Source organism: Phytophthora infestans, genomic scaffold, assembly GCF_000142945.1.
Source record: "Phytophthora infestans T30-4 supercont1.36 genomic scaffold, whole genome shotgun sequence".
Taxonomy (NCBI): domain Eukaryota; phylum Oomycota; class Peronosporomycetes; order Peronosporales; family Peronosporaceae; genus Phytophthora; species Phytophthora infestans.
The window spans coordinates 503,952-531,782 of record NW_003303723.1 but is presented as its reverse complement, the minus strand read 5'-3'; the positions used below and the strand labels follow the sequence as shown (position 1 = coordinate 531,782).

Here is a 27,831-nt window from a genome sequence, read left to right as displayed (position 1 = left end):
TTAAGGTGCTGGACGGAGGTGTCAAAGAGTGGGTTTCTGACGATAACACAGTAGAGACAGGAGAACCTGAAGCCCGGGAAACGCCCTCAGATCTCTGGACGCAACCTGTGGACACTAAGAAGCTTGTCGGCTTTAAAGCTGTGCAGAAAGGGATCGCTGATCCCTCCACGCAGTTTGTGGACGCCAGATCCCCTGGCGAGTACTGGGGAGAGGATGCCAACGGCAACGCACGGACTGGTCACGTCCCCGGAGCTGTGAACTTTAATTGGATGGAAGGCGTGGATTTCACTCAGAACGGAAAGTTCAAGACCAAGGAAGAGCTCGACAAGGTGTTCATGGACATTTTCCATCTTGACAAGGCGAAACCAGTGATCACGTACTGCCAACGTGGAATTCGAGCTGCTCACACGGCATTTGCACTAGAGCAGGTGATGGGGTTCAAAGACGTCAAGATCTACGAAGACTCGATGCTGCAGTATCTTAACCGGGACGTTTCCGAAGTGGCGAAGCAGTAACATAACGGTTGACCTAGACGGTAGGTAAGGAGTAAGTCCAACGCTAAACTCAAAAGTGGACGAAATATCCTTTTGTTGGTAGCAAAGACTAATAAGCTGAAACTTTTGAAGTGCGGTATTACCCAACTGACTTGCCTAAGGCAAGTTGCCTTACGAGATCATGAGAGATTAGGAGCGGTGAGATCCTAACGGTAGAAAGCTCTGTGAGCAGGGACATCAGAAGCTGGGAAAGCTAATAGCAACGGCGTGTCCAGCTGTGCCGCGCTCACTCAAGCAACCACAACCAGCACACCAGCTCTCGGTATGTCAGCCGGACCTTGCTGGATAAACTGGTCAATCATAATTCCCAAGCTGCTTCAGTGAAGCATTCCTCAGATGCGTGAAGGCTTCAGAATGGAAGTCGTGAAAAAGGTTAATTGTAAAATAACCTTCAAATGAACCTCTGATAATAAATAATTGAATTTTACCTCAAATATTTAAAATGATTTCGGATCTTAAAGCATGGACGACGACAGCCGTCGACGTGTGATGCTGGTCACTGGCGGCACGGGACTCGTGGGTCGAGCGTTGCAGGACATCGTAGCAACCCAAGGTTCATCCCGAGACGAGTGGCATTTTGTGGGCTCAAAAGACGCGGATCTACGCGACCCACAGCAGACTCGCAAGCTCTTCGAACGTGTGCAACCCACGCACGTGCTGCATCTGGCGGCGCTCGTAGGTGGTCTGTTTCACAACTTGTCGAGGAAAGTGGACTTCTTTCGAGAGAACATGGCCATCAACGACTCGGTGCTGCAATGCTGCCAGCAATTTCACGTGGAAAAGCTCGTGTCGTGTCTCTCCACTTGCGTCTTCCCAGTCGAGACTTCGTATCCGCTGGACGAGACGATGCTACACAACGGTCGAGCGCACAACTCCAATGAGGGCTACGCCATGGCTAAGAGACTTATCGATACACTTAACCGCTGCTACGCGGACCAGTTTGGATGCAACTTCACGTCTGTCATCCCTACCAACATCTATGGACCACACGACAACTTCAACATTGACAACGGACACGTAGTGCCCGGACTAATTCACAAATGCTACTTGGCTAAGCGAGACTTGACACCGTTCGCCATCTGGGGAAGTGGCAAGCCGCTGAGGCAGTTCATCTACAGTCTTGACGTGGCAAGGCTCATGCTATGGACGTTGGACCACTACAACAGTGTGGAGCCACTGATTTTATCTGTGGGCGAAGAGGACGAGGTGTCGATTGGTAACGTGGCACAAGAGATCGCTGCTGCGATGGACTTCAGAGGGGAAATTATGTTCGACTCTAGCAAAGCGGACGGTCAGTTCAAGAAGACGGCGAGCAACGCGAAGCTGCGAAGTTTGTTACCAGATTTCCAGTTCACACCGATCAGCAAAGGCTTGCAGCAGACAAGTGCATGGCTCGAGGCAAACTATGAAAAGGCACGCAAATAGTGGCAAGCCTACAAAATATTAAAGTACTCCACACATAATGAAGTAGTCTGACGATTCTATCGCACATTGCTCTCCCGCTCACATGTCAGCCGTTAGCCACAACCAACCGAAAGACGTTAGGTACTACCCTCTACCATTCCCCACTACTCATTGAAGCAAGCTTGTACTACGTAGTAAATTACGCAAGTGGCCCTGCATACGAATGGCCTGGGCAAAGGCTTCAAACGTGTTTTAAACTACTTCAAAGTACTGCAGTGCTGGCACCTGTGGTTTTCAACTGGTAAACGGTAACCAAGGACTGCTGAATATTGCCAGCTGCATCTCTTACAACTCATCGTGAGCATCTCCGTAGTCGCCATCCGTCGCGCCACCATCGTCGAACTGGTCTACGTGTCGGCTGCTGTGCAATGCCTGCACAATGTCGCTTTCAATCTCCAATGGCGATGTCGACGTCCCGTACCGCTTGGATGGCTCATGGTTCACAATCAAAAATTTGGTGAAGTTCCACTTGATGTCGTTGGTGATGAATCCGTCAAGCTTCTTCTTCAAAAAGTTAAAAAGCGGATGAGCGTTTTCACCATTCACGTCCACCTAAACACCACAAGCCAGCAAAGTAATCAGAGTCTAGCAGTCCATTGAGGTGATTTTCACCATAGCTACCGACCTTGTTAAAAAGCGGAAACGTCACGTGGTATTTCTCCTGTGCAAACTTAAGGATATCTTCAGCAGTTCCAGGCTCCTGCCCGCCGAACTGGTTGCACGGGAAGCCCAGCACCATGAAGCCTTCATCGTGATATTTCTCGTACAATTCCTGCGCGATAGCACAAAATGTTTTGCTATTAGCTCGTTCAACTCGACGCAGAAGAAATGACCGAGTGTTCCACTGCATCGTACCTGAAGCTCACGATAGTTCTTGTCCGTGTATCCGCAGTCGCTGGCCACGTTGACCACGAGAATGACCGGGAAGGCGTTGAACTCACGCATGGATACCTGATGACCCTTAAGATCCGGAATCGTAAAGTCTAGGAACGACTTCACTTCTCCATTGCAGATGCCAAGAAGAGCAACGGCCAGCGTCACCGCCAGCAACAACAGAGCACGCATTTTTATCGGATCTCCTACGGCAAGATGACTCAACACCAATGTCATATTTGATCTCATTGGCTAAAACAAAGATATTTTAAATTATTGACCAATGAACGTACAGTCTAAAATGGCGCGGAAGGGTTTTGGTTCAAAAGCGCGCGCACCTGCCAGGGAGCAACAATCGTGGGCACTCATGGCGTCGCAGGACGATGACCATCACTCTTCTAATGGCAACCCGCGCCCGGTGGTGCCCACCCAGCTCCTGCCCAAGAAGGCGGCGGCGCGCAGCGGCAGCGACCAGGTGCGACGCAACCGCATGAACATGGAGAAGATGATCATGAAGAACGTGGCAGCTTCGCGCAACAGCACCAAGAACCGCGCGCAGCAGATCCTCGAGTCATTCAAGAAAAAGCGTCAGCAACAAGAGGACACGCCTGGGGTCAAAGTGGACGAGGTTGAGCGCTCCGCTAAGCGCCAGAAGACGTCACCCCCGCACGGAGACGCAGCAGCCAGGACAGCGGTCGCTGCAGGCATCCTGTCTCCTGCTCGACGTGCTCCTACGGCGTCTGGACCGAACTTTACGAGCCCCGCACGACGTCACAATCACCCGCTCAACTTGAAAAGCCCCGTACCACAGCAAGCGAGTCCAGCGCGGGCTAGAGGCGTGAACCCGCTACATCTTTCGAGTCCTGTGCGACCACCGAGAAGCTCAGTATTGGCCAGTCCGGCCAGACCGAAGCGCAGCGGGAACACGGCGAGTCCGCTCCGACGTAGCGATTTTCTGACGAGTCCATTGAGGCACCGAGCGTCAGCGTCGCCTAAGAGACCACTGATGTTCGACGATACCTCCACAGATGCTGCTGCTACTTCGACGAGGATCAATGGACACCCGCCGCTACTATCGTCCGCGTTGGACCAGGTGGAAGTTGCTCCTGCAGCCAAAGCTGCGAAGGCTGTGAGAGCAGCCAAGTCGCCGTTCCAGTCATTCCAGGCAAAGTTTAGCAAGTCGCCCGCTAAACCTGCGAGAACGACGAGTAGTCCAGGCGCGGGGGGAGACTCGATGCGAATGAAAGTGCCTCGGAGTGGGCCCATGATGGTGGATCTGGCTCACCCAGATGACGCCCACGGTACTTCAGTTGCTGCAGATACTTTGTCTGACTTTACTGCTCCATCCACTACACATAGTGCTGCTGTTAGTAGCGGTAACGGTCCACGTGCTGCGCAAATAACTGCAGGGCCACCGACTTCTGCGTCTGATCGGCCTTCGAGCTCACCCACACCGCCACCGAAGCCCGTACGCAAGTTGTTCCCGTCGTCTCGTCCTGTTGTTGCCCAGAGATCGATCTGTTTCTCGACGGAGAGCGTAGCTACGGCGCTGGATGTGACTCCAGATGGCGAGATTGTTGTGGTTGGCTTCACGGATGGCTCAGTACGGCTTTACGAAATGGACAGCAGCGTCCCGAGTGACCGTCACGGATACCTTCTGGGCCACCTTGACGAACAATCTTCTCAGAGATCGGATAATGTGCACATGCGTGTGAAAATCTCCCCCGATGGTCGCTATGTTTTTGCTGGTGATCGACAACGTAGGCGCGTGGTCATGAGTATCAATCTGGACCATTATCGAAACGAAAAAGGTGCGAACGGGTTTCTAAACTCTCGGTATCAATATTTGGTTCTAATGCTTGTTCTTTCAGAGGGCGATGACGAAGATTTCCAGCAATTTCAAAAGCATTTTCATGGCAACTCTAAACTCCGGGTGAGCTACAAAACGTGGTCAATTGCTATGGATCTCAGCTCACCTGTTCGTTTATACTCCTCTCTTTCTGCAGGGCTTTGCCGATGTAACAACCTATGTTCCACCCACGGACTCATCAGTCAAGGAACAGCAAGAAAACACGCGCAAAAGGTAAATACTTCTAACTGTCTGCTTCGTCATGTTATGGTTATGCCAAGTACTGACTTGCCTTTCTTCTTCAACGGCAGATCTGCGTACTACATTCTGACAGGTCTTGGTGTTGGCAATCTGAATTTATGGCGCTTCGTGGAGCAGTATCAGCAGGAGCCCATTTGGGAACACTTGCAGAATTTCGGAGCTGGAGGCAACACTGCAGTGATGGCGGCGTTTCTGCCGTCAAGTGAATCCCCTGGTGTATTAGCGATCGCAGCGGTTTGTCGAGACAAAAATCTTCGTGTGTGGCCCATGGAATACACTAGAACGAGCTCTGCTGAGGAAAGCAACGACGACTCTGCTACTGAAACAGAAGACACGAGTTTTCTTGGCGGAGTCCACTCTGTGAGCTCCCACTTCAACATCCAGAACACATCAGACATCGTCGCTATTCATGGACAGTATGGGTATGGCATTTCTCTCATGGGCGAAGCGTACCGAATCTGTTTCCCGGATTCTTCAATCCTGAACTCTTCGTGTGAGCGATTGCCTCGCCAGGTATTTGAACTGGAAAAACTTGGCGGCGGTGGCATCAGCAAGTCGCGTCGATCCAACGTCATGCTCGAATCTCTCGCTGCGAGTGATGACGGAAAGACTGTCGTTGTCGTGTCTAGCGAGGGCATCTTCTACTATTCCAACAAGCTTCCTGAAGTGGGCTCAGATGAAGAGGCTCATCTTCGAATTATCGGCAAGAATGCATCGGAGAACACGCTGTTCAAGGCGCCCATGAAGGTGTACACGCCGAGGATTAAGACGAAGGACAGTACAGTAAAGTCGGAGGCCATGATGGCTGTGGTGACGAATCCCAGTGACGAGGACAGTGAGGAAGAGGGTAGATTTATCAATGTCGATCCTACGGAGGCGTTTGCTGCACGCTGGATGGTGCCAAGTCGAGGACAAGACTGCTGGGTGTGTGGAGTGCGTAACGCGAGCCATTGGGTTGGTCCTCCTGAGTCTAAGGCCAAGGAACCTAGTCGGGCTCAGCTGGAAGCGCAGCAAAGGGAGAGGGCAAGGGCTCAGCGCCGTCAAGACCGGCTCACCAAGCGAGCATTGACCGCCGCTTCTAGCCAGCAAACCAGTAGTAATTCTCGTGACGCAGAGACTCCAGTCGCTGCAACACCCAAGACGACACCTCGTTCGAGTGCGAGAAAGGTTGCTAAGAGCAAAGAAAATGCTCAATTCAGTGCTGTTGTGGCGAGTAGCCCAGGAATTGTCCAGGTATCTGGCCAGAAACGCAGGATGAGTCAGAACTCTGGCGCGGGTGATGACGAAGACGAAGACTGCACGGGTAGCGACGATAATACTCCGTCTATCGCGTCGCTGATGAGTGAACTTGAGCATTTCAAGAAGCGCAATGCAGAGATCAAGACGGAGTGGCAGCGACGATTGCTAGGCGAGCGACAGCTCCGTCGGAAGTGGAAGCAGCGTGAGGAGGAGTTCCTAGATCAATTGAATGACTCGCTCACCAAGTTGGATACTGCTGAGGTGGAAGTGGATCGACTCCGAGTTCTGCTGCGGGATGCAGAGAAACGATTCGCGTTCGAGAAAGCGCGTGTGGAGCAGGAGACCTCGGTGAAGGCGCGTTATGAGCAAATGTGCGAGCAGATGAATGACAAGATGGCGCTGATTGCCGACCAGAAGCGGTTGCTAGAGCAGACAACGCGCAGTCTGCTCACTGAAGTGGACCGTAACGTTCATGCACTGAAGAATGCTGTGATTCTCGAGAAAACTGAGTGCGTGGTGTGCAAGGACCAACAAGCTGTGACTGCCATCGTGCCTTGCGGTCATCTATGCTTCTGTGAACAGGACGCTGAGACGTATCGCCGCAATTGCACGACGCAATACCCGACGTGCCCCATTTGCCAGCAGGAAATCATTTCTCTACTGCGAATTTATACCTGAGACACTAAAAGGGGGTTCAATACAAAGGACAGTGAAGTCGTCGAACTTATGTTTTGAGAATGCGATAAGAAACATTCCTTTATTTTACGTGCAGAAACTCAGGGTAATCGGCGCCGGACAATCACATCGGAAGTCGATGAGGTTGGCGGTCGGGTTGTACACGAATTAATACATGGGTTCACTTTCAGCAAGGTTGCAGACGGCAACTTGTCTGCAAGCCAAGATCATCCAATCTATTTTGGGGAAGAGGGGTGTTAGCCAATCGCGTGCTCGCTCAAGGCCGGCCTACCTTAAGACCAGATGCTGCCTACATTAACAATCGCCGTCGGAACTTAAGCTTGATTTTTGTATTCTTCTCAAACGGGATGCCTAAAATCAGGTTTTCATCTAGGACTCCCTGCGTAGCCACTCAACACGCTCACGTACGTCACTTCCTCTTTTGACCTGTTCGGAGCAAGACCACAACTCTTATTAATAGCAAGACTGCAACATGGGTGACTACGGTCAGTACGATGTGCCCAAGGCGGACGAGATGATCAACTTCAAGGTTGGTCAGCCCGCCCCTGCCATGCTGCCGCTGGACAAGATCCGCGAGGCTGCTACGCTTAAGTTTTCCGAGACGGACCCTATGTTCCTGCAGTACGGTGTGATTAAGGGCTACCCCAAGTTCCGCAAGACTCTGGCTGAGTTCCTGACCAAGGGATATCAGCACGAGGTGGACCCGGAGAAGCTCTTCGTGACGAACGGCGTGACCGGCGGTCTGGCGCTCATCTGCTCGCTGTTCCTGCAGTCGGGCGACCTCGTGTTCATGGAGGAGCCGTCGTACTTCCTTGCGCTGAGCATCATGAAGGACTTTAAGATCAACGTGCGTCAGATCCGTATGGAGGAGGACGGACTGGACATCGACGAGCTCGAGCGTCTGCTACAGCGTGGCATTGTTCCTAAGATGCTGTACACCATCCCCACGTGCCACAACCCCACGGGGCGAACACTCAGCGTTGAGAAGCGTAAGCGTCTAGTAGAGCTCAGTGTCAAGTACGGCTTCATCATCGTGGCCGATGAGGTGTACCAGCTGCTGTCCTTCCCGCACGTGACGCCCCCTCCGCCCATATTCACGTTTGACGAGCACGACACGGTGCTCGCTCTGGGTAGTTTCTCCAAGATCCTGGCTCCTGCTCTTCGTCTGGGCTGGATCCAGGGCTCTCACAAGCTTCTGAGCAAGATCGAGGGCTGTGGCCAGCTCGACTCCAGCGGCGGTATCAGCCCCGTCATTTCCGGTATCGTTCACGCCGCTATCGCCTCGGGACTGCAGCAGGAACACCTGGACACGACTGTGCAGACTCTTTGGGGCCGTGCTGACGCTCTCATGAAGGAGCTGAAGGCCTGTCTGCCTGAGGGCGTGACGTTCGAGGTCCCGGATGGTGGCTACTTCGTCCTGGTGCGTCTGCCCGAGGGCTTGAACGCCAACGACCTGCTGCCTATTGCTCAGAAGCACAAGGTCATGTTCCTACCTGGGGCCTCGTTCAGCAGCAACATGAAGAACTTCCTGCGACTCAGTTTCTCGTGGTACGACTTCCCAGACATGCAGCTCGGCGCTCGTCGTCTTGCGGACGCTATTCGTGAGTATCAGGAGATCTTCGCAGCCCAGAAGAAGTCGGAGGAGGCTTCGGCCACTAGTGCCGGTCAGGGTGTCCGCGTTGCCGTGCACGGACACGACGGACGTCTGGGCTCGCTCATTGTGACTGAGCTCAGCAAGACCGACAACGACGCTAGCTTTGCTGGTGCCATTGTCACGCGTCTTGAGACTGGCGTCCAGGCCCCGGACCTTAACAACGTGGACGTTGTTATCGACGTGACGCTGCCTGCTGGCACCAAGAAGGTTATCGCGTACCTCCGTGAACAGAAGGACGCTGGCAAGATCAACAAGCTGCCTGCTCTGGTTGTGGGCACGACGGGTGCGCTGCCAATGGAGGACCTGGAGGCCTACTCGAAGCTGGCCCCTGTCGCCCTTCGCTCGAACTTCTCGGTGGGTGTGCCCCTCGTGTCGGAGCTGATTAAGGCTGCTGCCTTCAAGCTGCCCACTGAGGGCTGGAACGTCGAGGTGACGGAGATCCACCACACCAAGAAGCTGGATGCTCCTAGCGGAACGGCCAAGACGCTGGTCAAGTCGCTGGCTGCCACGGGTGCCGCGTGTCTGGGCGAGACCGGCCAGGCCCCGACGCACTCTCTGCGTCTGGGCGACGAGGTCGGCCAGCACACTGTGCTATTTGCTGGCCCCGGCGAGCGCATTAAGATCGTCCACCAGGCCACTCGCCGTGAGGTGTTCGCCATCGGTGCCGTGCGTGTCGCCTCGCAGGCTCCTTCCATGCCTCTCGGCCTGCACTCGGACTAAACTGACCGGGAGACTGCGCTTTAGTGTATTCTAGCTATGCTCCACTTCCTTAATTGCAATGTGTGGTGGCTACGTGAGCCCATCGCATTGGCAACGAGGATACGTCGTGCCTTTCAATAAACAAATTCTTCCTAAGCTGTGAACTCAATATGCTCCCAAGTTGAAGATGTTATGTTGCGCTATCAGTTAAGCAAACGTCAATTAGACTTAATGTGACTCTTTCACTCTTCTATCGCATTTCTCTTCTATACTCGATAGAATTTGCGAGACAAGCAGGTCTCTATCTTTTAATTAACAGTTGTCGCGATGGAAAAATGTGCTGAACTCGCACAACTTGGAATCACTATGCTGAGCCGTTAAGCCATTCCAGCGAAGCTCCAAAGCTTCACTCACTTGCATCGTCCACCTCTGTGTTAATAGTATTAATAGTAAGCATAAGTATGATGGAGTTCCGCCCGATGGACCCCAAAAAGGGGCCACACCCGGTCTTAGGCGACGGCGGTGGCATGTTCTCCATTCCAAGCTTTCCCTCGGACGCGCATCCCGACGCCATGGACGACAGTCCCGCGATTCTACGTCCAGGATCATCCGTAGCCATGCTACGAGGCCAGCGCATGTCGGAAGAGGTCGGCCAGCCTTCGTGGTACGAAGAGGAAGCCGTGTCCAAGCGTCTGAGTTGCTGCCAGATCATCCGCTTGGTCTTCGACTCATTGCTGCTTCTTGCGGCTGTGGGTGGCGTGGTACTGGCCGCCTACATGCCCGTGGACATCGAGCGTGGAGAACGTCACGGAGGCGCGCTGCCTTACGTATATGCAGTGTTTGTGGCTATCGCAGGCTACGAGTTCGCGTGGTTAGCGTATCGAGTGCGTCTCAAGCTCTTTATGCCTTTCAAGCTGCACGAGAAGCAGACGTCGAGAGAGATGTACAGACAGATCATCGCCTACGCTGTGGACGAGGAGACGGCAGCCGTCACCTCAATAGCTGAGAAGTTGTGCTGCAGCAGTAAAGTTTTTGCAGCGCTGGTGCTGTCAGCCTTGACATCAGGGGCTGCAGTGGGGCTATGCTTTGTGCCTGGAAGTACTCAAATGCCGATGATTTACGTTGGAGTAAGCGCATTCGTCGGCATGCTCTCAGCTGCTTTAGCACCCAATGTACCCACGGCGCTGTGTGTGCTGATCCGGTATGCCTACTTCTTCCTGTCCTCACTGAATGTGGTGCTACGTAGCGATGGGAATGCCTCCAATGGTGGTAGTGCTTCCAGTGGCAATGGAAGTGGCTCAGTAGACGACTACAACGGCGATTTGGACAGCCGACACGCCATGGATAAATATCTGGCAGTGGCGGTGGAGTCGTACTCGTTACTGCTGCTGGGTGTGTGTCTGTTGCTCGTCACCCGCGCCGTGACAAGCAAAGACGCGGTGGAATCGGCGCTGATGATCGTCCTGGATGTCACCGGTTTGCTGTACTTGAGCTGTTCTGCCGCCGTGCTCGAGCTATTCGAGCAATCGACGCGCGTCCGTGCCAGCGGTGCATTGGCTGGTTTCTTTGTCATCGTGTGGAGTTCGGAGCTGGGCGCGTCCCTCACGGCTCGACTCCTCAAAGCCATGCAGTTCCCGTGGATGCATCCGCTGTCAAAGCACGTGTCGTCGCAGCAGAACGTCGAAAAAATGATTGGAGCTATCGGCTTTGCTGTCGGTGCTGCAATTTTCGCGTCGAAGTACGTGGACTTCGACATGGATATCGTATTTGTCGCACTGATAAGTGCCGGAGCGGTCATGTGTGCCCATGTTGGTAAACTCTTTCTGTTAAGCCTCAAGAAGATCGCCAAGGTCTCCGCCACAGGCTCGTATCTGCGTGTAGGCGGCGGCGTCCTCGACCGCCTCGATACGCTTCTCTTTATGGCCGTAGTGTTCGCTCCTTTCTTCCAACGTGCTGTCTACAACCAACCGCAGTGGTGACCAAGTGAAGTTACCAAGGCTTCAATATATTTAACGAATGTGATCATTGTTCAGTTTCGACATGTTGCGCAACCTCGTGATTATCTCGTTACATGACACTGCAGCCTTTTTCTCCATCCTGCAGGTCTGCACCGTCTTCGTCGCTCTCCTCGTTGTCACCCGTTGCTTCTCCGCCTTTTTGGGTCTCACCGCCAGTCTTCGTAGCACCAGCCTGCTGCTTCTTAACCACCTTCCGCAGTCTCTCCACGTCATGCATAGTCAACACGGTACTGTTGCGGATCACGAGATAGTCGTCATGTCCAAGCGTCTGGCAGTTCAGCTCCAGCTTGCGCAACTCACTACTAGGATCATCCAGACCCAGGAGCTCTCCCATCGTGTTCTGCATGAACAGCGGCTGGTTGCTGACAAGTTCGATCTGCGCGTTCAACGCTCGTGTGAGCCACGCCAGTTCCGCCACATCAGGAACACTCGGGTCGCCCTTACGGAACACCACAGCAGATGGGTACAGTGCCTCGCCCTTGACCTTAGCGATAGGCAGCGAGTGCTTCGTGATGACATCCAAGTCGTCGAACGGCACGGACGTCTGCGGACCGTAGAGAATCGACATCTCCTTGGCTCCCCAGACGATCTTGTGCTCTCCAGACCCGCTCGAAGCGCTTCCAGGCGGAGTGCAGCTGACCTTGTGGTCCTTCCAGTGGCCTCGTTGACACGGCGCGTCGCAGTAGAACGTGCATTTGCAACGTGTACAGCGCTTCAGCTCCTTTCCAGGGACGGCTCGCTTGTCGCAGTTGGCACAACGACGTAGTTCAGGGTTCTCCATCAACGCTAACTGCTCTCCAGGCGGCAGTACGCGGCGTTCCAGATCCGCACGTGTGTAAAACAGCGCCATACCGCGGATATGGTCGCCACCTTCGCCGTTCGAGCCACTGCCTGTGCGTGTGCTGATGACAGACGAGAAGACAGTGCCTCGACCCACGTGGTGTCGCGCATCCAAGCGCAATTCTTCGTCCCCCACCGCGTCAACTTGAATGGCCTGACGCTCAGCGAGACGGTCCCATGGCTCCAGCTTCGCGTACTGCTCGCAGGCTGAGTAGAAAGCTGTTAGAGCGTCAGTCGTCACGCCAGTACCCGACATCAGGCCAGCACGCTCGCTCACTTCAGCTACAGACGCCAGGTCCTTCCGGATCAAGTGTTGGGACAGCTCTCTGTGTACAACAACACTGTATTGTTAGGTGTACCAATCAGAGAAACCAACATGGAAAGCTGTAAACGTACTGGATGTAGGCGTCGATGCCGTCCGATTCGGATAAGTACGAACACTCGATTCCTAGTGCCGAGTAGCTCTTGCGTAGCTGACCGACATAGTTCTTATCTGGGAAGACGATCTTGTCCGGACGGTGCTGCGGAGTGTTGGTCGGGGGATCTAGCATGGCTTGTAGCGTCAAGTCTAGCACCGTTTGGGGCGATGGGTACACCTCGGGTGGGTCACAGATCTTCTTGGACACCACTTGGCCCAACGGGTACAAGTTGTTCACCAGGATACAGTACGGACGACAGGGTACGGCGTCGTGTCCATCGTCAGCGCCAGCGCTGGACGCCGACCATACGCGGAGTTGACGCACTACAACCTGCCAGACTTCGAGCTGCTTCTTCTCCAGTTTGCGATAGCGCTCTACCTGATTGGTCGCTAGCAGCATCTCTGTGCTGATCACAATGTCGGCTAGAAGGACGCAATAGCAGCGATACCAAAATTAGTATATGTGAGCTACTTCAGAGGGAATTGATACAATGAGCTTTTAGGACTAACCATCGCCTTCCACATCGAACTGGGTAGGCACTCGCGGCACATCTTCAGTGTCCGAGTCCGAGTCATCCTGTAAGTTTAATCGGTAGTTAAAACAGCGTAAGAGAGACCGGAATTCGAACACTGTCTTAGCAGAGGAATAAATCCACATATACTGCGTGGATAGAAGCCACAGCATCATGGCTACATCCACCAGAAGATGGAGAAAAGGCAGGGAGGATAGTACTCACCTGGAAGTTGTTCCACTTTTCGTAGTTCTTCGTCAAGAATTGCTCGCCCGTCGCCATTCTCGTCTCTCTTTCTTCTTCTAAGTTTGTGGACTTTCAACCGAAAAATATAATTGGAATCAGATTTGAAGGTGTAATTGGTATCATCGTATCAGATCTTAAATCTGATACTTCACAGTAAAACCTGATAACTTCAGAATATGGACAACTTGGTCGAGACGCTGCAGACGCAGCGCGAGGAGCTCCTGACGGCGCACGCTAACGCCAGTGATCGCGAGACTGCGCGTAAGCTCGTGCACCAGCTTAAGGCCGTATCGGAGGAACTAGAGCTCGTGGCAGCGACGGCCACGTCTTCTGCTCAGTCCGCTCTTTCTCCGGACTTGTATGCTAGCTACCTGCTAGTCGTGCTGCTGTCCAAGAACCTCAACGACGCGCGGTTCCTGTGGAAACGCATTCCAATCGAGATTAAGCAGCTGTCTGAGGAGCTTCGCAACGTCTGGAAAGTCGGCAGGGCGCTGTGGCAGCGGTGAGAAGCTGGGAAGATGTGCGTTCCAAAAAGTGAAAGCTTTTGACCTTCTTGGTGCCCTTTTACGACAGGAATCTGGCAGCTGCCTACGCGGCAATGGATTACGACTGGTCACCATCTCAGCAAGGACTCGTGGAGGCGCTTAAGAGTGCGTGGAATGCGGTAGTGTCGTGCTCGACGCACAGTAATGGGCTGACATGGAGTGTGGTTTCTCTCTCTCTGCAGCTTCTACGCGCCAAGACGCAGCCGAGTTGCTGAGTCTGGCATACTCGACAGTATCTGTGAGTGACGTAGCGTTTGCTCTGGGGTTTGCTCGACACGAAGACGCTGTGCAATGTGAGTGGCTTTAGAGCTTTACTGAAGTAGCCAGTCGTGACTCACTTGCTGGATGTGGCTGCTGTAGACTGCTCGTCGCTGGGTTGGGAGGTGTCAGCCGCAGATCAATTGATCTTACCGAAACCATTGGCCAATATTCGTCGCGGAAACTCGACAGTGGTGGATCTGGATCAACTCGACACGCTATCCAAGACGGTGCTGCATCTGGAACAGAACACAGTGCTCAAGCTGTCGTAAGATGGTCAAGTCCACGCGTTCGTAGCCAATTTCTGCGTAATACTGGCGACGAGTCAATATAAACCGTCTGTTCAGACAACCTTTCGTGTCTTTTGGAGTGGCTCCTCGTTAGATACGCAGTCGATGGAGAAGCGCAAGGCCCGTCGCAAGACTTGGGAGCTCAAGGCGGCTAGCGACGCCGAGTCGACTGTCAGTACGCGCAGTAGCACTAGCAGCAACAGCAGCTCGTTATGGAAGGAGCCGAAGCGACGACTGAAGGCGCAGCACCTCAATAGGCACGGCAATGGTAGTGCTCCCTCGCAGCTTCGGACATGTGAAGACGAGGAAGACCAAGCCACGCCCCTCGAGAGCAGACTGGGGGCCATTTTGGAGACTACAGAGGCGCAGGTGATTATGATTTTACTCATCGCACTTGACATCATCTCCACTGCAGTGGAAATCCATCTACACGACCAACAGCAGCTGCACCAACTTAATAGCAAGAGAGCAACAGCAGACGCAAGCACAGAGGTGATCGCACCACGGTTGGCTCGAGTTGTGACTCGATTAGTGGAGTCTTTCACGGGCTTCACACTCTTCCTCTTCCTGATCGAGTTGGCTGTCCTGCTAGCTGCGTTGCGGCGCAAATTCTTCGCCCATGCTGGTTACGTACTGGATCTGGCAGTTGTCAGCGTATCTGTCACTGTAGAGCTGTACGCACAGACGAAAGGTGAGGCTTTTGCGAACATGTTTTCAACCGGAGTAGCCGTAATAACTCGGATGTTTTGATGATAGCTGTACGACTTCTAGGTATTCTGCGTGTCTGGCGAGTGTTGCGTTTAGTTCGACACCTTGTCGACCAGGAACGTGCTGCTCATGATGCCACAAGGCAATTACTGGAACAAGAGCAACTGGTGCGGAATTTCTTGTGGAATATTTACGTGAGGAAGGTCTGACGTTTCTTGTTACTTTTTAGAAACTGCTTCACGTTCGGATGCAGAAGGAGGCAGCGCAGGAATCTCTCAAGTGTGAGTATGAATCACGAGCAGGGCTTGAGCAACTCTTGCGCGTGTACAAGGACGAGATTGTGACGCTGAAGGAGGCACTACAGATCGCTGCTCAGGCTGTGGCTGAGGCGACGATGGCCGAGAGTTCAGACGCTGAGAACTCGTTGGGTTTGTATCGCGCAGCAGACCATGAGCACAGCGAGGAGTATAACCATCACGAAGAGGCTGCTGTACACCCGACTGGGCTACAGACTGAGCACCGGCAAGACAGTGGGTTTTATCACCAGGAAGCTGAAGTGTATCCATCAGAGATGCATCTACATGTAGATGGAGAACTGTGGCAAGAGGATCGCCAGGTTGCTGTGAGCTCGACGGCGGAGCAGATAGAATTGAAGAGCGACAACGGATTTGAAGATGCAGTGGATGAATAACACGACGACGCATGCCATTCAAGCTCATCACAACGAGATGAGTGCAGCGTTCATCTAGTTGTCCGCGCGTTTCTTGTCCCATGCTACGACGTCCTTGTAGCGGATATCGCCGCCAAAGATGTCGAGCGCACTGCCAATCGAGAGATCCACCTACACTCATTTACACAAAGGGAGAGTTACTACCAACGACTTGAGCGACACTCGATCTGTCATTTGCATTACCTTGCCGTTACCGATGCGCTTCACAAAGTCCAAGTCGTCCTGATAGTAGCCGAATTTGAACACGGTCCCGTGAGTAGAGTCACTTTTGGTAGGTTAATAGAGAGGCTCAATAGCGTACCAGAGACCGTGCACCACCCGCATACGTGACAGGAAGAGGACTCCACTTTGCCAGCAACTCGACAAGTTCTTGCTGCACAAATGTCACATTGTTAGAGCGAGCACCCCAATTAAAAGACTGGCAACAGCTCGTCTGTACCTGGATACCACATCGTTTGCCTTCAACGTCCACTGCGTGCACCAGAAACTCGTCGCAGTATTCAGCGAGACGGTGGAACAACGCCTCGCTACTCAAAACACCAACAGGAAAGTCAGATTAGCGCACTAGAAGGCAACAGCAGTCAGCCAACGCACTCGATGGATGTCGTCGTGAACTTCTGCCAGCGGTCTGTCATGACGTAGAACTTGTTGTCCTCCGCCTTTTTGCGGCAGCTGAGATCCAGCACCAGATGCTCCTTGCCGATGAGTTGCTTCAGTTTCTCGAGACGCTCGAAGTCGATCTGGCCGTCGCGGAACACGTAGGACGTGACGATCACATGACTCGCACCTCTCTCCACGAAGAACTGACAGTTGTCAGCGTTGATTCCGCCTAGTGACCAAGCAATATCATCAATTCTCGTATATAGCAGCGCGAACACCGATGCCTACTGACCGCCCACTTGGAGTCCTCCTGGATAGCTCTGCAGAGCATCCAGCGCCGCATTTGTGTTGGCCTCTGATGCGCCCAGCATGATAACGTGTCCGCCTACTAGACCGTCCTTCTTGTACATGCTGTTGCGGGAAATTAATATATTGGAGAATCGATAAAAAAAATATGCAAAAAATGCTTCGATTCTCATACGACGTACCGAGCGAAATCGCCGGCACTCTGCGAAGCGACAAAGTTGGTGACAGGACCCGCGCCTTCTCCGTCTGTGAGAGTTGAGCCTACGATCTGCTTCACCTCGCCAGCGTGGATATCGATGCACGGCCGGAAGCGCATGGCTGATGGTGTTTGGCGACGTTTAAATGCGCAATCTACAGTTGAAAGGCACTATTATGAAGAGTGACATTAAAGTTGAAGAGCATGTCCTTCGAGCAAGAAATGTTCGTGTGGAGCAACAATGTTTTAACTTCATCCTGGAGCAGGGACAGCAGCGCGTCAGCGAGGACACTCGTCACTCTTTTTTTGTTGGCATAGTGCTGCGGCTGCAAGCAATTGAGCTGCAGGCGCTGCAGATTTTTTTGCCCCGCTCTGGACGTTTCAACGAACATTTGCTCCAAAGTTTGGAGTCGAAACGGCCTTATTAGCAAGCTGGGATTGCCACCTTCGTCAGGTACTCACCAAGAATCCTCGAGCAATATCTTCCAGTCGTGTCTGGCCCCTTTTTGGGAGCACGCCATCTTCCTGTGGAGCACATCTACATGTTGAGGAAGTACTGAATTGCATGTCAGATGTAGGATGCAGTACGTCCCACATATATTTTTTTTACCTCCAAATATAGCGCCAAGACAAATCAGAGATGTAGCCATTTTCATTCTGGCGTTGTGCACATGGGCACCATCGAGACTGGGGCGGCATTGCAACTGCTGCGTGCGAAGCAGAACGCTTACTATATCCAGGCGGTGCAGGAAGCCCTGCAAGCGGAGGAGCAGCGCAAGCAAAAATTACATAAGGTCACCAGCAAGGGGGAGGCAAAACGACTAGAAAAGCTATTCATTCGCGAACGAACTGCTGATTGCGAGCGGCTACGTCACATTCAAGAAGACCATGCATTATTATTAAATGCCAAAATTGCCCAGTGGAAGGCGACAGGGGGAATGTCAAAGATTAACCCTAAAGAGACTGCAGCAAGCAAGAGTGCTGGGCGTCGAGCACAATGCAAAGAGAAGTCACACAAAGCGAAGTTCACAAAGGAATCGCTGGATCGCCTTGCTGGACCTCGCGCGTCGACTGCTAAGACAGAGGACACAGGTACGCTTCAGTGTGTGCAAATATCCCGATCAAATGCTGGCTCAACTAATCCCTGGACCCTAGACGATCATCCAACAACTTTCAACTCTCGAGGTACTGCGGAAACGTCTCAAGAGCTCGAGTTCTACAAGAACGTGTATCGAAAGCAAGATCGTGCGCGGTTAGCTCGCAACGCGTCGACGCCGCTTTTAACTCTCACCGCTTCAAACCTGCGCACGGTGCGTGCTACCATTCCATCATCGTAAAACTTGTTGAGAAATGGCGACTCAAACTTTTTGTTTCGTCAAAAGATGTCGGAAACCGAGCTGCTCCACAAGGAGGCGAACCTGTTGACGGAGCTGCACGGTGTGGTATCGCTGGAGGCTCGCATCATTCAGGACGATCAGTGCACGATTCGCTCGTCTGTGTCAAGCTGGACTTCCACCAGCGAGTATCAACCTCCCAGATAAAAAAATATATGTAATTACACGAAGACAGGTAGCATACAACCACCTATTATTCAGAAAGGTTTAGAAACTGTAAGGTGGTCGGGTGGCGTGTCATTATTCATCTTCTTTTTGTGGCGGGGGCCCGCAAGGTTGCAGCATCTTCTCCAACATGTTGTAGCGCACGCGACCCATTGACTCGTTCTCCGCCACGGCGAAGTACGCCAGCATGTCCGAGTGGCCCAAATGGGACGCCAGCGTGTCGCGGTGCTGGTTCACCGCCCATTCACTGCAGCAGCGACAAAATACCATTAGTGTGGCGACCTCATCATCCCGGGCAAGTTAGTTCTGTAGACGCACAATTTGGTCGTGTCGGCGTGGCCCGTTCCCACATATTTGGCCTGCAGGTGCTCCCACTGCCGGTTGATGTTGAAGCGGTCTGCAGCCTACAAGGAACGAGTAACACACGTAGTAGAGAAGCAGGTTAGCACGCGCAGACGCACCCCGGTGGCAGCAGATCCACATACCATTTCGACTTTAACAATTGGCGGAAAAAATAAATTGATTCGTAATGTGGTCCACATTTCCACAAAGCTTAATGTCAAATTTGGATCAGATTATTAATACATGATCTTGCTGTTGTACTCGCAATGCTTCCTGGCGTGAAAGGCGCACCTAATTGTCGTCGGGTTGCCTGCAGTCGCCACTGGCGCTGCAGATGGTGCTTCCCTCTTTTGCATTGGAATCACACCGTGCATGCCACACTCCTCGATGACAATTGCAATGTACGCAAACCGATCCCAACCGTCAATTACATGTAGCGCAGGATTATTGCTAGGAAAGCGTTGCAAACTGTATTAAATGCATGTACCTGGTAGTACCAGGTACTGTACCAGTGGTACAGCTTTCAGGACAGTGGAGTGACTCCACTGTGGACACTGTCAGGGTGAAGCCATCGCATCTTGAACAGAAGCGGCGGTGCGTGACGCTGAGACTTTCTCAGGGCTTGGCTGGCTCGCATGCGTCGCTGTTGATTGTGAGTCAGCTCTCTTCGCGCGCTTTTGCGTCTTAGACGCAGCGTCTGTCGTGACGGCGCCGCGATGCAAACGAGGCTTGCTTCATGCGCATGCCAACGCTTTCTCGCCGCAACAGAAAGTCCCGTCAGAGATTGTCGTCACATTTCACCGCCATGCTAATCAGAATTTTACCTTGAAAAGTCGCGACTACGAAAACGACCTGCAGCTGTTGTCCTTTATCTGCCCGAGAAAAACTAAGGAGCGCCCAACTAAGGAGCGCCCAACTAAATAAGGAGCGCCCAAACATAAATGGAGCACCATATGCAGATTGCAAGATGTGCTTCAAGATCTTATTACTTCTTCAGAGGATATTTTAAAAAAAGAACTTCACTTAATCTACAAATGCATAAAGCCTCTTGCGGTGTCTCCGCAATGCGCCGGCTTATCGGTGCATGCATGGTCTACGCAAGCTCGCCTTCAAGAATCGGTGGCGCTCCCTGCTGTATGGCAGTCATGTGGCGTCTACCGAAGCGCTGGTCTCTCTCGAAAGTCGCCTGGATTCGCAGTGCGATATCAAGGCCCCCCTCCGGCTTTTCATCCTTGAGCACTGCAGTTTCCGAGCTCGATGATAACGATTCGGAGGATCGTGCAACTTGCTTCGCTTTGCACTCAGACCCGCCCAGACGGCCACCGCCTCCGTCTTCTTCAGCGCGAGATCGCTACTCTGGCTCTGACTCAGTGAGTCACTGACAGTTGGACAGCAAGCAATGCTAGAAGGAAAGAGTCACTTGCAGAGTGGAATTGGCAAAATGGGGGACGGGCAGTCCGGCCCGGACAAAGTGCAGCGGCAGGCCCCGGACTCCGGGGCCGAGCCTTTGCGGCACCTTTGGCAAGGGTTTTGCCGACTGCTTCCGGCACTGGCCACGGCCCAACGGCGAAGCAGAGAAGGGGTGCAACTGGAGGAAGTCGCGCACCAATTCGTTAACCAAGATTCTTGGTGAACGAGAATCTTGGTGACTCGCTGAAAAGGCAGCTTCTGTTAGTACCGGTTCGGGACGCAACAAGTACTTGCCACGGTACATGTACACTGCAGACACACCTGAATTTCAGGTGGTCGTTTTCGGCCGAAGATCAAGTCAAAACCAGACTTTTCGCATCATTTTCTCACTTGGAAAAATAAGATTTTTGCGGGGCCCGTACTGCCAGACTTGATGTGCGTGAAACCTGATATTTTGGTGCTTGATTAGTTTCTGTGCCTGAGTATCGTTCCCTCTTTTATGGCTGCTAACTCTGATTTCATTGCTATAGCGCATACAAAAGTACTATATTTCAGAGGATTTGGTTTGCACACTTATGTGCAATTTCGAAACACATTCTCGCAACTTCTTTGCGCAAATTGAGGATACAGGCTCTAATGGCGTATGTGCAACGCCAGCCTGTTCAAGGCTATAGACTGGTCGCTCCTTAGCCTGAGCGCGGCTCCCGCCCGCGCGGCCGCGTGCAACGCGCTGGCGGCGAAGATATCCTGGAGCCGACGCCGACGCCGATGCTGCTTCCTCGCACCGCCAACCGCTCCTGTCCAGCACGCCGAAATGGCCAGCATAAGCTCTCCGCGGTTTCAACGCTGCTGAGCAACGTGGAAGTGCGAGTGCCATGTGGCAAGCATGTCCGACTTCACCGCTGGCCTCACTGCCGGCCACGCACGTGCGCAGGGCGGTCGGCACCGCAGAAAGGATACTTTTTGGCCCCGAACCATTAGGCAAAAGTAATGACGGCACATAATAATTGTTTGAAGCTCTCTGCATTCTCGGCAGGTTATTTGCACGCGCGCGTACTCTTCTACTCGGCTCGTTTCCTCCTGTGCTGGCGCGTGCGCAGCGGCCAGAGCGGGGGCGAGGGTGGCGACGCGAAGCTGTTGCTATCGATCCTTTCTGCCCCCTGCCTGCCTGCACCACGACGCGCTAGCTACTAGAGAACAATTCAAATGAGCCCTTTGTACTTATAATCTTGCTTATAAACCTGCGCACCGAGGCGGGGGGATCATAATACCACTACCGACTGTAATGCACGCGCTTCCGGTGACGGCGAAGACGCAGTCGGAGCACTTCTATTGTTCCACACACACACCCTCTCGCTCGCGCCGGGGCCGCCGCGACTTCCACGATCGCGGCGCCGCGCAAGCGCCTCTTCTTGTTGTAGTAGTTCCATGTATTGTACTGCTCCGCAGCCTCCCCGAGGCGCTGGGTCGGTCCCCATCTCGCGATGCAGTCCTTCTCTTCGTTCCACACGAGATCCGCGGGCGTTCCCGGCGCACTCGCTGCCGAGAAATCCCTAACTAGCTTGGCGTGCCCGACTACGCACCACCTAAGTGGTCAGGAAGTCCGGCATCTCGAAAACGATGTCCTCGCCACCGTCGTTCTCCGGATTCTTAGCCCGGGTGCTCACTTGGATGTACTCGGTCGTCACGGCCTCGTAGCTACTCAACCACCGCGTGAGCTCGCAGAAGCAGCAGTCACACCCAGGCGCGTGCATCTCCGCGTCTTCGGCCGACGCGATATCCTTCGAGTTGTCGAACACGCGCTCCATCAGCTTGGCGCGCCAGTCCTGGTAGATCTTGAGACGCAGCTGGTGTGCCTTCTGCCGCGCCTCGGGGCTCATGCTCAGAGCCTTTTCCGAAACCTGCAGCGAGAAGTCATCCATGATATTCAGGTACTGCTCGTGCAGCGTCTGCAGGCTTGAGAGCAACTGGTCTTCCTCGGGGGACAGCGTCTCCTTCATGCCGACGAGGAAGTCGCGAACGTTCTTGGCGATCTCCATCCCTGCTCTGATCGCTTTGCTCCTAGCTCTCTCTTTCTCCCTGTCACACTCCCTGTGCTCTGACTGCACGGCCACGCGGGGTCTGCGATGGATTGCTTCTCTGTTTGGACTAGCAGCGGCGGGCCCGAGCGGAACGGACACGTGCGACCGGAGGGCTCTTTTGTCTGTGTGTGTCGTGGCCAGCAAGATGGCGAATGGTACTGGCCCGGCGCTGGGCTGGGTGCGAGGCTTGCGGGTGTCGTGGAGTGTGCCACTCCAATTTGTTCCCTTCCAAATTCGGATGCGTCGGGCAAAATCGGCACTTGGCAAATATCACAACAAGAAAGATGGGCAGGCACGCCAATTGGTGGAGCGCGAAGCATACTCATCTCAAGTCAAAACCTGTCGGCCCGCTAAAGCCTCTGATTCAAAGAGAACACTTTGTTTTACAGAAGACTGTGGCGGCCGGCAATATCCGGCCAATATTTTTGCCATTGCGCCATGGTGCCAAAGTGCCTGTACGAGGTGACCAAGGCGCCGCGGTGAGTAGCGGGCACCTATAGTCACCCGCGCGGCTGCCACGCTGCAGAGCTTGCTGCTGGTAACGCTACTGCTCAGCAGTCTGCTGGGGTGAATTCTTGCAGCCGCGCAAAAGCGAAATGTCATGGTAGGCTCGAAAAAAAGGGGCACTTTTCCGCTAGAAACGCCAGCCGGTATCACGCTTGTTTGATGGCACTGCCCGTGGTGGTGTCCAGGCGAAATGAAACAAGAAGCCCTCTTGTTCGATCTCGTCGTCAACTGCACTCGACTCTCTGCCTTATTCCGGCCTTTGCGTGCTTGGCTGCTTGGAGCCGCCACTATTTTACTATGCTTCGAGCGGTTGCCCACGCCAGCAGACTCCTCACTGCAGTGAGAGTTCGTTGCGGCTGCTCCTCGCAAGGTTCAAGGCTCTATCCATGCACTACAACGTGTGCGGTGGGGCGGCTTTATTAATTCGAGACAAGTTGGCCATTGCCATCGATTGCCTTGTCCCGTGGGACGTTGTCAATCAGAGCGCTGTGCTCGTCTGCCGCGATCTGGCGCCGAGTTGTGCCTGGCGTGCGATTGCCAAAACGGGCGTGGGTTCAGCGATCTTGGCAATGGGCGCTATGACACCAAGTCAAAGGAAGCTGTAGTGCTCGCATGATACGAGTCGTATCGGGTCATCCGAGCTCCCCACCGAGCTCTTCACAGCCTACTCTGCAACGGCCACGGACCCTGGGGGCAAGCGTAACGATGCCGCCGCCCTGAGTTGGAATATCAGGCCGCGGTTGAAGAGTAAACGGGCCCTGCTCGACGCACGTTCGCGCGCGCTTCCGCCGGCAAGGCCGCACTCGACATGTTCGGCTCGGCAAATTGCCGAGCCGACGGCAATGCATGGCAAGGTCGACGACAGTGGAGGGACCACTTCGACCTGGACAGAGCCGCCGGCTCTGTCCCAATCGCGCGTCTTTATCACGAGTGCCCCATGACGCGGCAGCTGCCACGCTGAGTCACGCCGCGCAGTCACGGACGAGCTGCGGATAGACTTTCCGATAGAGCAGTGCTCTAAGACTCATGGACTAAGAGCACCGCATGTACATGTACTGTTCGGATCACCTGAGGCCTGGACCGCCGACGCGTAGTCTGCGGACACCGCGGCGGTGGTGGCGTGCCTCGGCCTAAATGCAAATCGGGCCGAGCGGTCTGATCGGGTCAAGGTTCCGATCATCAAGTCGTCCGCATTCGCCATTCCCGCTGGTGTGAAAGTGCAAAAAATATGAGTCGAGTTTGTTTCTGCGTCCGGTGTGGTCCACACTAGCGTGCGGGACCACTAGCCGCTTCAACTGCAACGCCTGCGTCGACGGAAGGTGACGAGCGGCAGCAACGGCGACGGCTACTGGGGGATGTGAGAGAAAGAGAGGCAGACGATTCTATTTGGTCCTTATCGACGACTAGATGTCTGTTTGATCCTAAGCCTGGTTATCAACGTCGGTTCCTTACTTTGGGGGATGTAAGCTATCTTTCGAGCAGCTACGTGCACGGTAGAGGGGGATACTGAAATATTGTTTTCCCAATTTTTGTTCGAGTCAATTTCGGTAGTAGAAAAGTAAAACTACAACATCAACAACAGAGACGCTGCAACACGCCCGAGACATGTTGCCTCACTATAATACCGCAGCTCGTTTCATGTTGGGCCGACCTCATGACAAGCGGCTTGCTCGCTGGTCCTGCGTGAGTCACGCAGCGTGACAAGCTTGGCAAGCATTGCTTGTTCAATACTCGCGCCTCTCGGTGGGAAGCGTCCACAGAAGTTCTGTCAGAACACCACGCCATCGTCGAGTCCGCCTGAGTCCCAGGCTGAGATCCCACGGCTGCGAATCAGATCTAGACTGGTGAAACGCCTGGAAATGTGGCGGTTTCATCAGTGTGGGAGCTCGGTACAGTAGCCAGCGCCCGGCCCAAAGACCATTGCAACGAGGGATGAGAAGAACTACATGTAGTTGCCTGCATTCGAGGCGCGACACATGCAGAGCTACATCGGCACTGAAACCCACACTCGTGACGTAGATTCGTTTCAGCTGCTGATGCGATCGGGCTTGACCTCGTGCTGAACGGCTGCTGATCTGAGGTCTGCTCATTGCTGGCTTCGGTCAGCGACAGAAGGATTCGTATGCAGCAAAGAGCTCCGTAACATCCGTGATGTGATGGGCTCACTAATGGTGAGAAAAAATATGTGTGTGGCACACGTTACATGTACAGTACATGTACTTACTCTCCACTGAAAAACGCAGCTACCGGTACATGTATGGATAATATGTGCCGTCCCAGATTGGATGGCGAATGTGATTCTGCAATTAAAAGCCCAATAATCTCATGTTACGCGAGCTAAGACACGATCTGTCTTTTCAAATACACAGTTAATATTTGTTGCTATAATATACGCTCCATCACTTCAATCACCGACGACTACCTGGTTACCTCCCCCGGCGACTGCCTGGCTACCTCTTTCATTCATGTTACGCGAGCTAAGCATCCAGCATTAATCCGGGGCTAATGATCTGTCATTTCAAATACACAAGTAATATTCGTTATTATACGCTTACATCATATCAATCACCGGCGACTGGGTCTTGGCGTGCAGCTTGCAAGCCAATTCTTCCTCCCTCCATTCATGTTACGCGAGCTGAGCGTCCGGCTTCTTGTCCTACCTCCGAGATCGCTGGGCGAACTCAGCATGAGCGAGTTGTTCGGCGACTGTAAAACTAACGTCCTGAATCAATAATTACCCTTGTAAAAGCGATCGACACTTGTACGGACTTAGCGAAACTATTCTGGACTCTTAGAGCAAAGCTTCATACTGTTATCATCCCGTTATTTTTATAAGCTGTCTACTTAGCCCCTCATTACACCGGTCGTTAAGTAATGTAAACCTTTGCCTGATGTACGACACACATTTTTCTTGGCGGCTTTTTGGTAAGCACTACCAGGAAAAGAGCTACAGTAGCTACGGTATTTAGTCTCACTCATACTAATTTATGTGAGGTGCTGCAGACTCTGCTCACCTAAATTAGTATGAGTGTGGTTAATTATGCACTCTGACTATTTAAGGTGTGGTAGAATTAGTCACACTTAGACTAATTAATGTCTCACCCTAATTAGTCACACTGGTTTACGATTGTTGAGAAGCTGGTCTGGTTATTCTTTTGTTTTTTTGTGTGTTTGTTTGCCATATCCAATGAAACCGCTTGTCCAGCAAATTGATCTGGGAACTTCTTGATGATTACTTGAAGGTGGCTGAATAGCTGTTCAGTTCTCCATACACCATCAACATCCAGCGAGAGTCCGCATCGAATCATGGCTTTCCGAGCGTAGTTCACATTATTCTTGTCCCTTTGAGAGTTGACTTGGCGTACTGCTTTAGCAGCCAGGGACAGAAAAAATGCTTTCCTGGATTCTTAAGTTTTCCTGACCAGGTTCCATCGGACCTCTTTTTGTTTTGCCATGCCTCCTCCTCAATCAGCTCGATCTTTTTCTCATTCCACATTCGACGCCACTCGTCCTTTATCTTTGCGATAACGAATGAGTCCGCCGGCTGATAGAGATCCGTTGCGTTTGCTGGAAAGAAGGCTAAAGAAGCGTTTAACTTCTGAAGCTCTTCAGTACACTTGTCTTCCTCGAGGTGACTTGAGCAGTTATCTAGGAATATAGTCTTCTTGCGACCTAAACGATCCGGCTTTTGAGCTCGAGGCTCTTTCAGATACTCGCGAAAGAGACGTTTGTCCATCCAGCCCTTCGGCCCCGTACGATAACACACTCCTTCCACGTCATCCTTAACTCCACGAATTGGATAACTATGGTCTGCGTTCGTAAAAAGCATCATCGGGGGCAAGATACGTGCACTTGGCCCACCGCTGATTCGCACGACCATTGTCATTCCATCCCCTCCGGATACAACATCCGCATATTTGACCTGTTTTTCGCCTCCAAAACCGAGAGTCTTGCCGTTGTCAAAATCTACAACGAAATGAGTTTCATCGATGTTTTCAATCGCATTCTCGTCATATAAACCGCTCTCAAACTCACGCTTCAACTTGCCAAGGTGATAGGCCACTTGCTTCTCAATATCTTCAACCTTCTGAGGGCTCACCAGTCGTTTACCTGTTGCCGCACGAAGTACTATGTTGTTGTTCTCCATAAAGGTTTGCACCCAGCGTGAGGTGATCTTTGTTAACAGCTCAGCCCCGTTCTCATCAGCCTTTGGAGCTTGAGGATCCTGGAGGATACGCTTAGCTACTTGACGTAGCAAGGATGCGTCGAACTTCAACCCCAATTTACGTAATCGATCAAACTCGCTTAGCAACAAAGGATATATCCAGAGCACCCACTTGCTCCGAGGACGACCTCGGCCGGACAAAGCCTTAGAGTTCACTCGCTTTCTTCTATCTGATCGTAAACTCGACAGTGACACAGAACCCCGGAGTGGCGCTTGAAGTTGCTCTCGATTCTTCCACCAGGCCATCGCTTTGCTAAGGTTAGCATTGCGAGTAGACGAGTTAAAAATATCAGGAAATTGATCTACAGCTCTCGCGAACATGTTCTTCGCTCCCTTTGCTTTTTCATATTCTTCCATCCAGGAGATGACACGACGGCGATGCTGGATGGTGGTAACCTGTTGTGACGCTCGAGATGATGTTGACGTTGGCAACTCAGTCACGACCACATTGGAAATAGAGATTGTGTCGTCTTCAGAGCTCTCTTCTGAGTCGTCATCGTTGGCATCATCCTTCGAAGAGATCGAATCTTTTGCTCCCTGTAGCGCGAAAGCTTTTATGATAGGAGGAGCTGATATAGCTTGAGGTTTGCCTGAATCACAGTCTGGACAGAGAACATGCTGTCCAAAGCCCTCTTGTCCGACAGGCTTCCCACAAAATGGGTGCATATGAACAGAGCAGATTGGGCAGACGTGAATAGGACCAACGAGGTCACCACAGCCACCACACGGGGAAAGTTGAGCTGAGTTGGAG

The 27,831-nt window shown here is 52.8% G+C and overlaps 12 protein-coding genes across 12 annotated transcripts; 8 read left to right on the top strand and 4 right to left on the bottom strand.

The window, feature by feature from the left end:
• Positions 1 to 189: 189 nt before the first annotated feature.
• Positions 190 to 574, top strand: PITG_14643 (uncharacterized protein; the record flags this gene model as incomplete). Its single annotated transcript, XM_002898494.1, has 1 exon — positions 190 to 574. One exon carries the CDS (start codon positions 270 to 272, stop codon positions 513 to 515), a length of 246 nt encoding a protein of 81 aa, XP_002898540.1.
• Positions 575 to 1,016: 442 nt separating this feature from the next.
• On the top strand, positions 1,017 to 1,979 carry PITG_14642 (GDP-L-fucose synthetase; the record flags this gene model as incomplete). Its single annotated transcript, XM_002898493.1, has 1 exon — positions 1,017 to 1,979. One exon carries the CDS (start codon positions 1,017 to 1,019, stop codon positions 1,977 to 1,979), a length of 963 nt encoding a protein of 320 aa, XP_002898539.1.
• Positions 1,980 to 2,126: 147 nt separating this feature from the next.
• Positions 2,127 to 3,099, bottom strand: PITG_14641 (glutathione peroxidase, putative; the record flags this gene model as incomplete). Its single annotated transcript, XM_002898492.1, has 3 exons — positions 2,127 to 2,570; positions 2,644 to 2,790; positions 2,874 to 3,099. 3 exons carry the CDS (start codon positions 2,961 to 2,963, stop codon positions 2,304 to 2,306), a joined length of 504 nt encoding a protein of 167 aa, XP_002898538.1.
• A 159-nt stretch (positions 3,100 to 3,258) lies between these two features.
• Positions 3,259 to 6,918, top strand: PITG_14640 (uncharacterized protein; the record flags this gene model as incomplete). Its single annotated transcript, XM_002898491.1, has 4 exons — positions 3,259 to 4,702; positions 4,763 to 4,824; positions 4,898 to 4,974; positions 5,052 to 6,918. 4 exons carry the CDS (start codon positions 3,259 to 3,261, stop codon positions 6,916 to 6,918), a joined length of 3,450 nt encoding a protein of 1,149 aa, XP_002898537.1.
• Positions 6,919 to 7,361: 443 nt separating this feature from the next.
• Positions 7,362 to 9,310, top strand: PITG_14639 (aminotransferase, putative; the record flags this gene model as incomplete). Its single annotated transcript, XM_002898490.1, has 1 exon — positions 7,362 to 9,310. One exon carries the CDS (start codon positions 7,409 to 7,411, stop codon positions 9,308 to 9,310), a length of 1,902 nt encoding a protein of 633 aa, XP_002898536.1.
• Positions 9,311 to 9,750: 440 nt separating this feature from the next.
• PITG_14638 (uncharacterized protein) lies at positions 9,751 to 11,327 on the top strand (the record flags this gene model as incomplete). The annotated part of the gene is made up of 2 exons (XM_002898489.1): positions 9,751 to 10,508; positions 10,572 to 11,327. The coding sequence occupies 2 exons, from the start codon at positions 9,751 to 9,753 to the stop codon at positions 11,266 to 11,268; spliced, it is 1,455 nt and encodes a 484-aa protein (XP_002898535.1).
• Positions 11,328 to 11,356: 29 nt separating this feature from the next.
• Positions 11,357 to 13,359, bottom strand: PITG_14637 (uncharacterized protein; the record flags this gene model as incomplete). The annotated part of the gene is made up of 4 exons (XM_002898488.1): positions 11,357 to 12,473; positions 12,544 to 12,988; positions 13,076 to 13,142; positions 13,303 to 13,359. The coding sequence occupies 4 exons, from the start codon at positions 13,357 to 13,359 to the stop codon at positions 11,357 to 11,359; spliced, it is 1,686 nt and encodes a 561-aa protein (XP_002898534.1).
• A 140-nt stretch (positions 13,360 to 13,499) lies between these two features.
• Positions 13,500 to 14,477, top strand: PITG_14636 (COP9 signalosome complex subunit, putative; the record flags this gene model as incomplete). Its single annotated transcript, XM_002898487.1, has 4 exons — positions 13,500 to 13,825; positions 13,897 to 13,973; positions 14,051 to 14,161; positions 14,229 to 14,477. The coding sequence occupies 4 exons, from the start codon at positions 13,500 to 13,502 to the stop codon at positions 14,396 to 14,398; spliced, it is 684 nt and encodes a 227-aa protein (XP_002898533.1).
• Positions 14,478 to 14,513: 36 nt separating this feature from the next.
• On the top strand, positions 14,514 to 15,815 carry PITG_14635 (sporangia induced hypothetical protein; the record flags this gene model as incomplete). The annotated part of the gene is made up of 4 exons (XM_002898486.1): positions 14,514 to 15,107; positions 15,173 to 15,291; positions 15,354 to 15,680; positions 15,732 to 15,815. 4 exons carry the CDS (start codon positions 14,792 to 14,794, stop codon positions 15,813 to 15,815), a joined length of 846 nt encoding a protein of 281 aa, XP_002898532.1.
• On the bottom strand, positions 15,809 to 17,100 carry PITG_14634 (1-(5-phosphoribosyl)-5-[(5-phosphoribosylamino)methylideneamino] imidazole-4-carboxamide isomerase, putative; the record flags this gene model as incomplete). Its single annotated transcript, XM_002898485.1, has 7 exons — positions 15,809 to 15,965; positions 16,038 to 16,076; positions 16,156 to 16,227; positions 16,294 to 16,381; positions 16,449 to 16,683; positions 16,747 to 16,865; positions 16,943 to 17,100. 7 exons carry the CDS (start codon positions 17,074 to 17,076, stop codon positions 15,870 to 15,872), a joined length of 783 nt encoding a protein of 260 aa, XP_002898531.1.
• Positions 17,101 to 17,627: 527 nt separating this feature from the next.
• On the top strand, positions 17,628 to 18,570 carry PITG_14633 (uncharacterized protein; the record flags this gene model as incomplete). Its single annotated transcript, XM_002898484.1, has 2 exons — positions 17,628 to 18,048; positions 18,112 to 18,570. 2 exons carry the CDS (start codon positions 17,628 to 17,630, stop codon positions 18,291 to 18,293), a joined length of 603 nt encoding a protein of 200 aa, XP_002898530.1.
• A 2,897-nt stretch (positions 18,571 to 21,467) lies between these two features.
• Positions 21,468 to 22,491, bottom strand: PITG_14632 (uncharacterized protein; the record flags this gene model as incomplete). The annotated part of the gene is made up of 1 exon (XM_002898483.1): positions 21,468 to 22,491. One exon carries the CDS (start codon positions 22,304 to 22,306, stop codon positions 21,854 to 21,856), a length of 453 nt encoding a protein of 150 aa, XP_002898529.1.
• Positions 22,492 to 27,831: the final 5,340 nt, after the last annotated feature.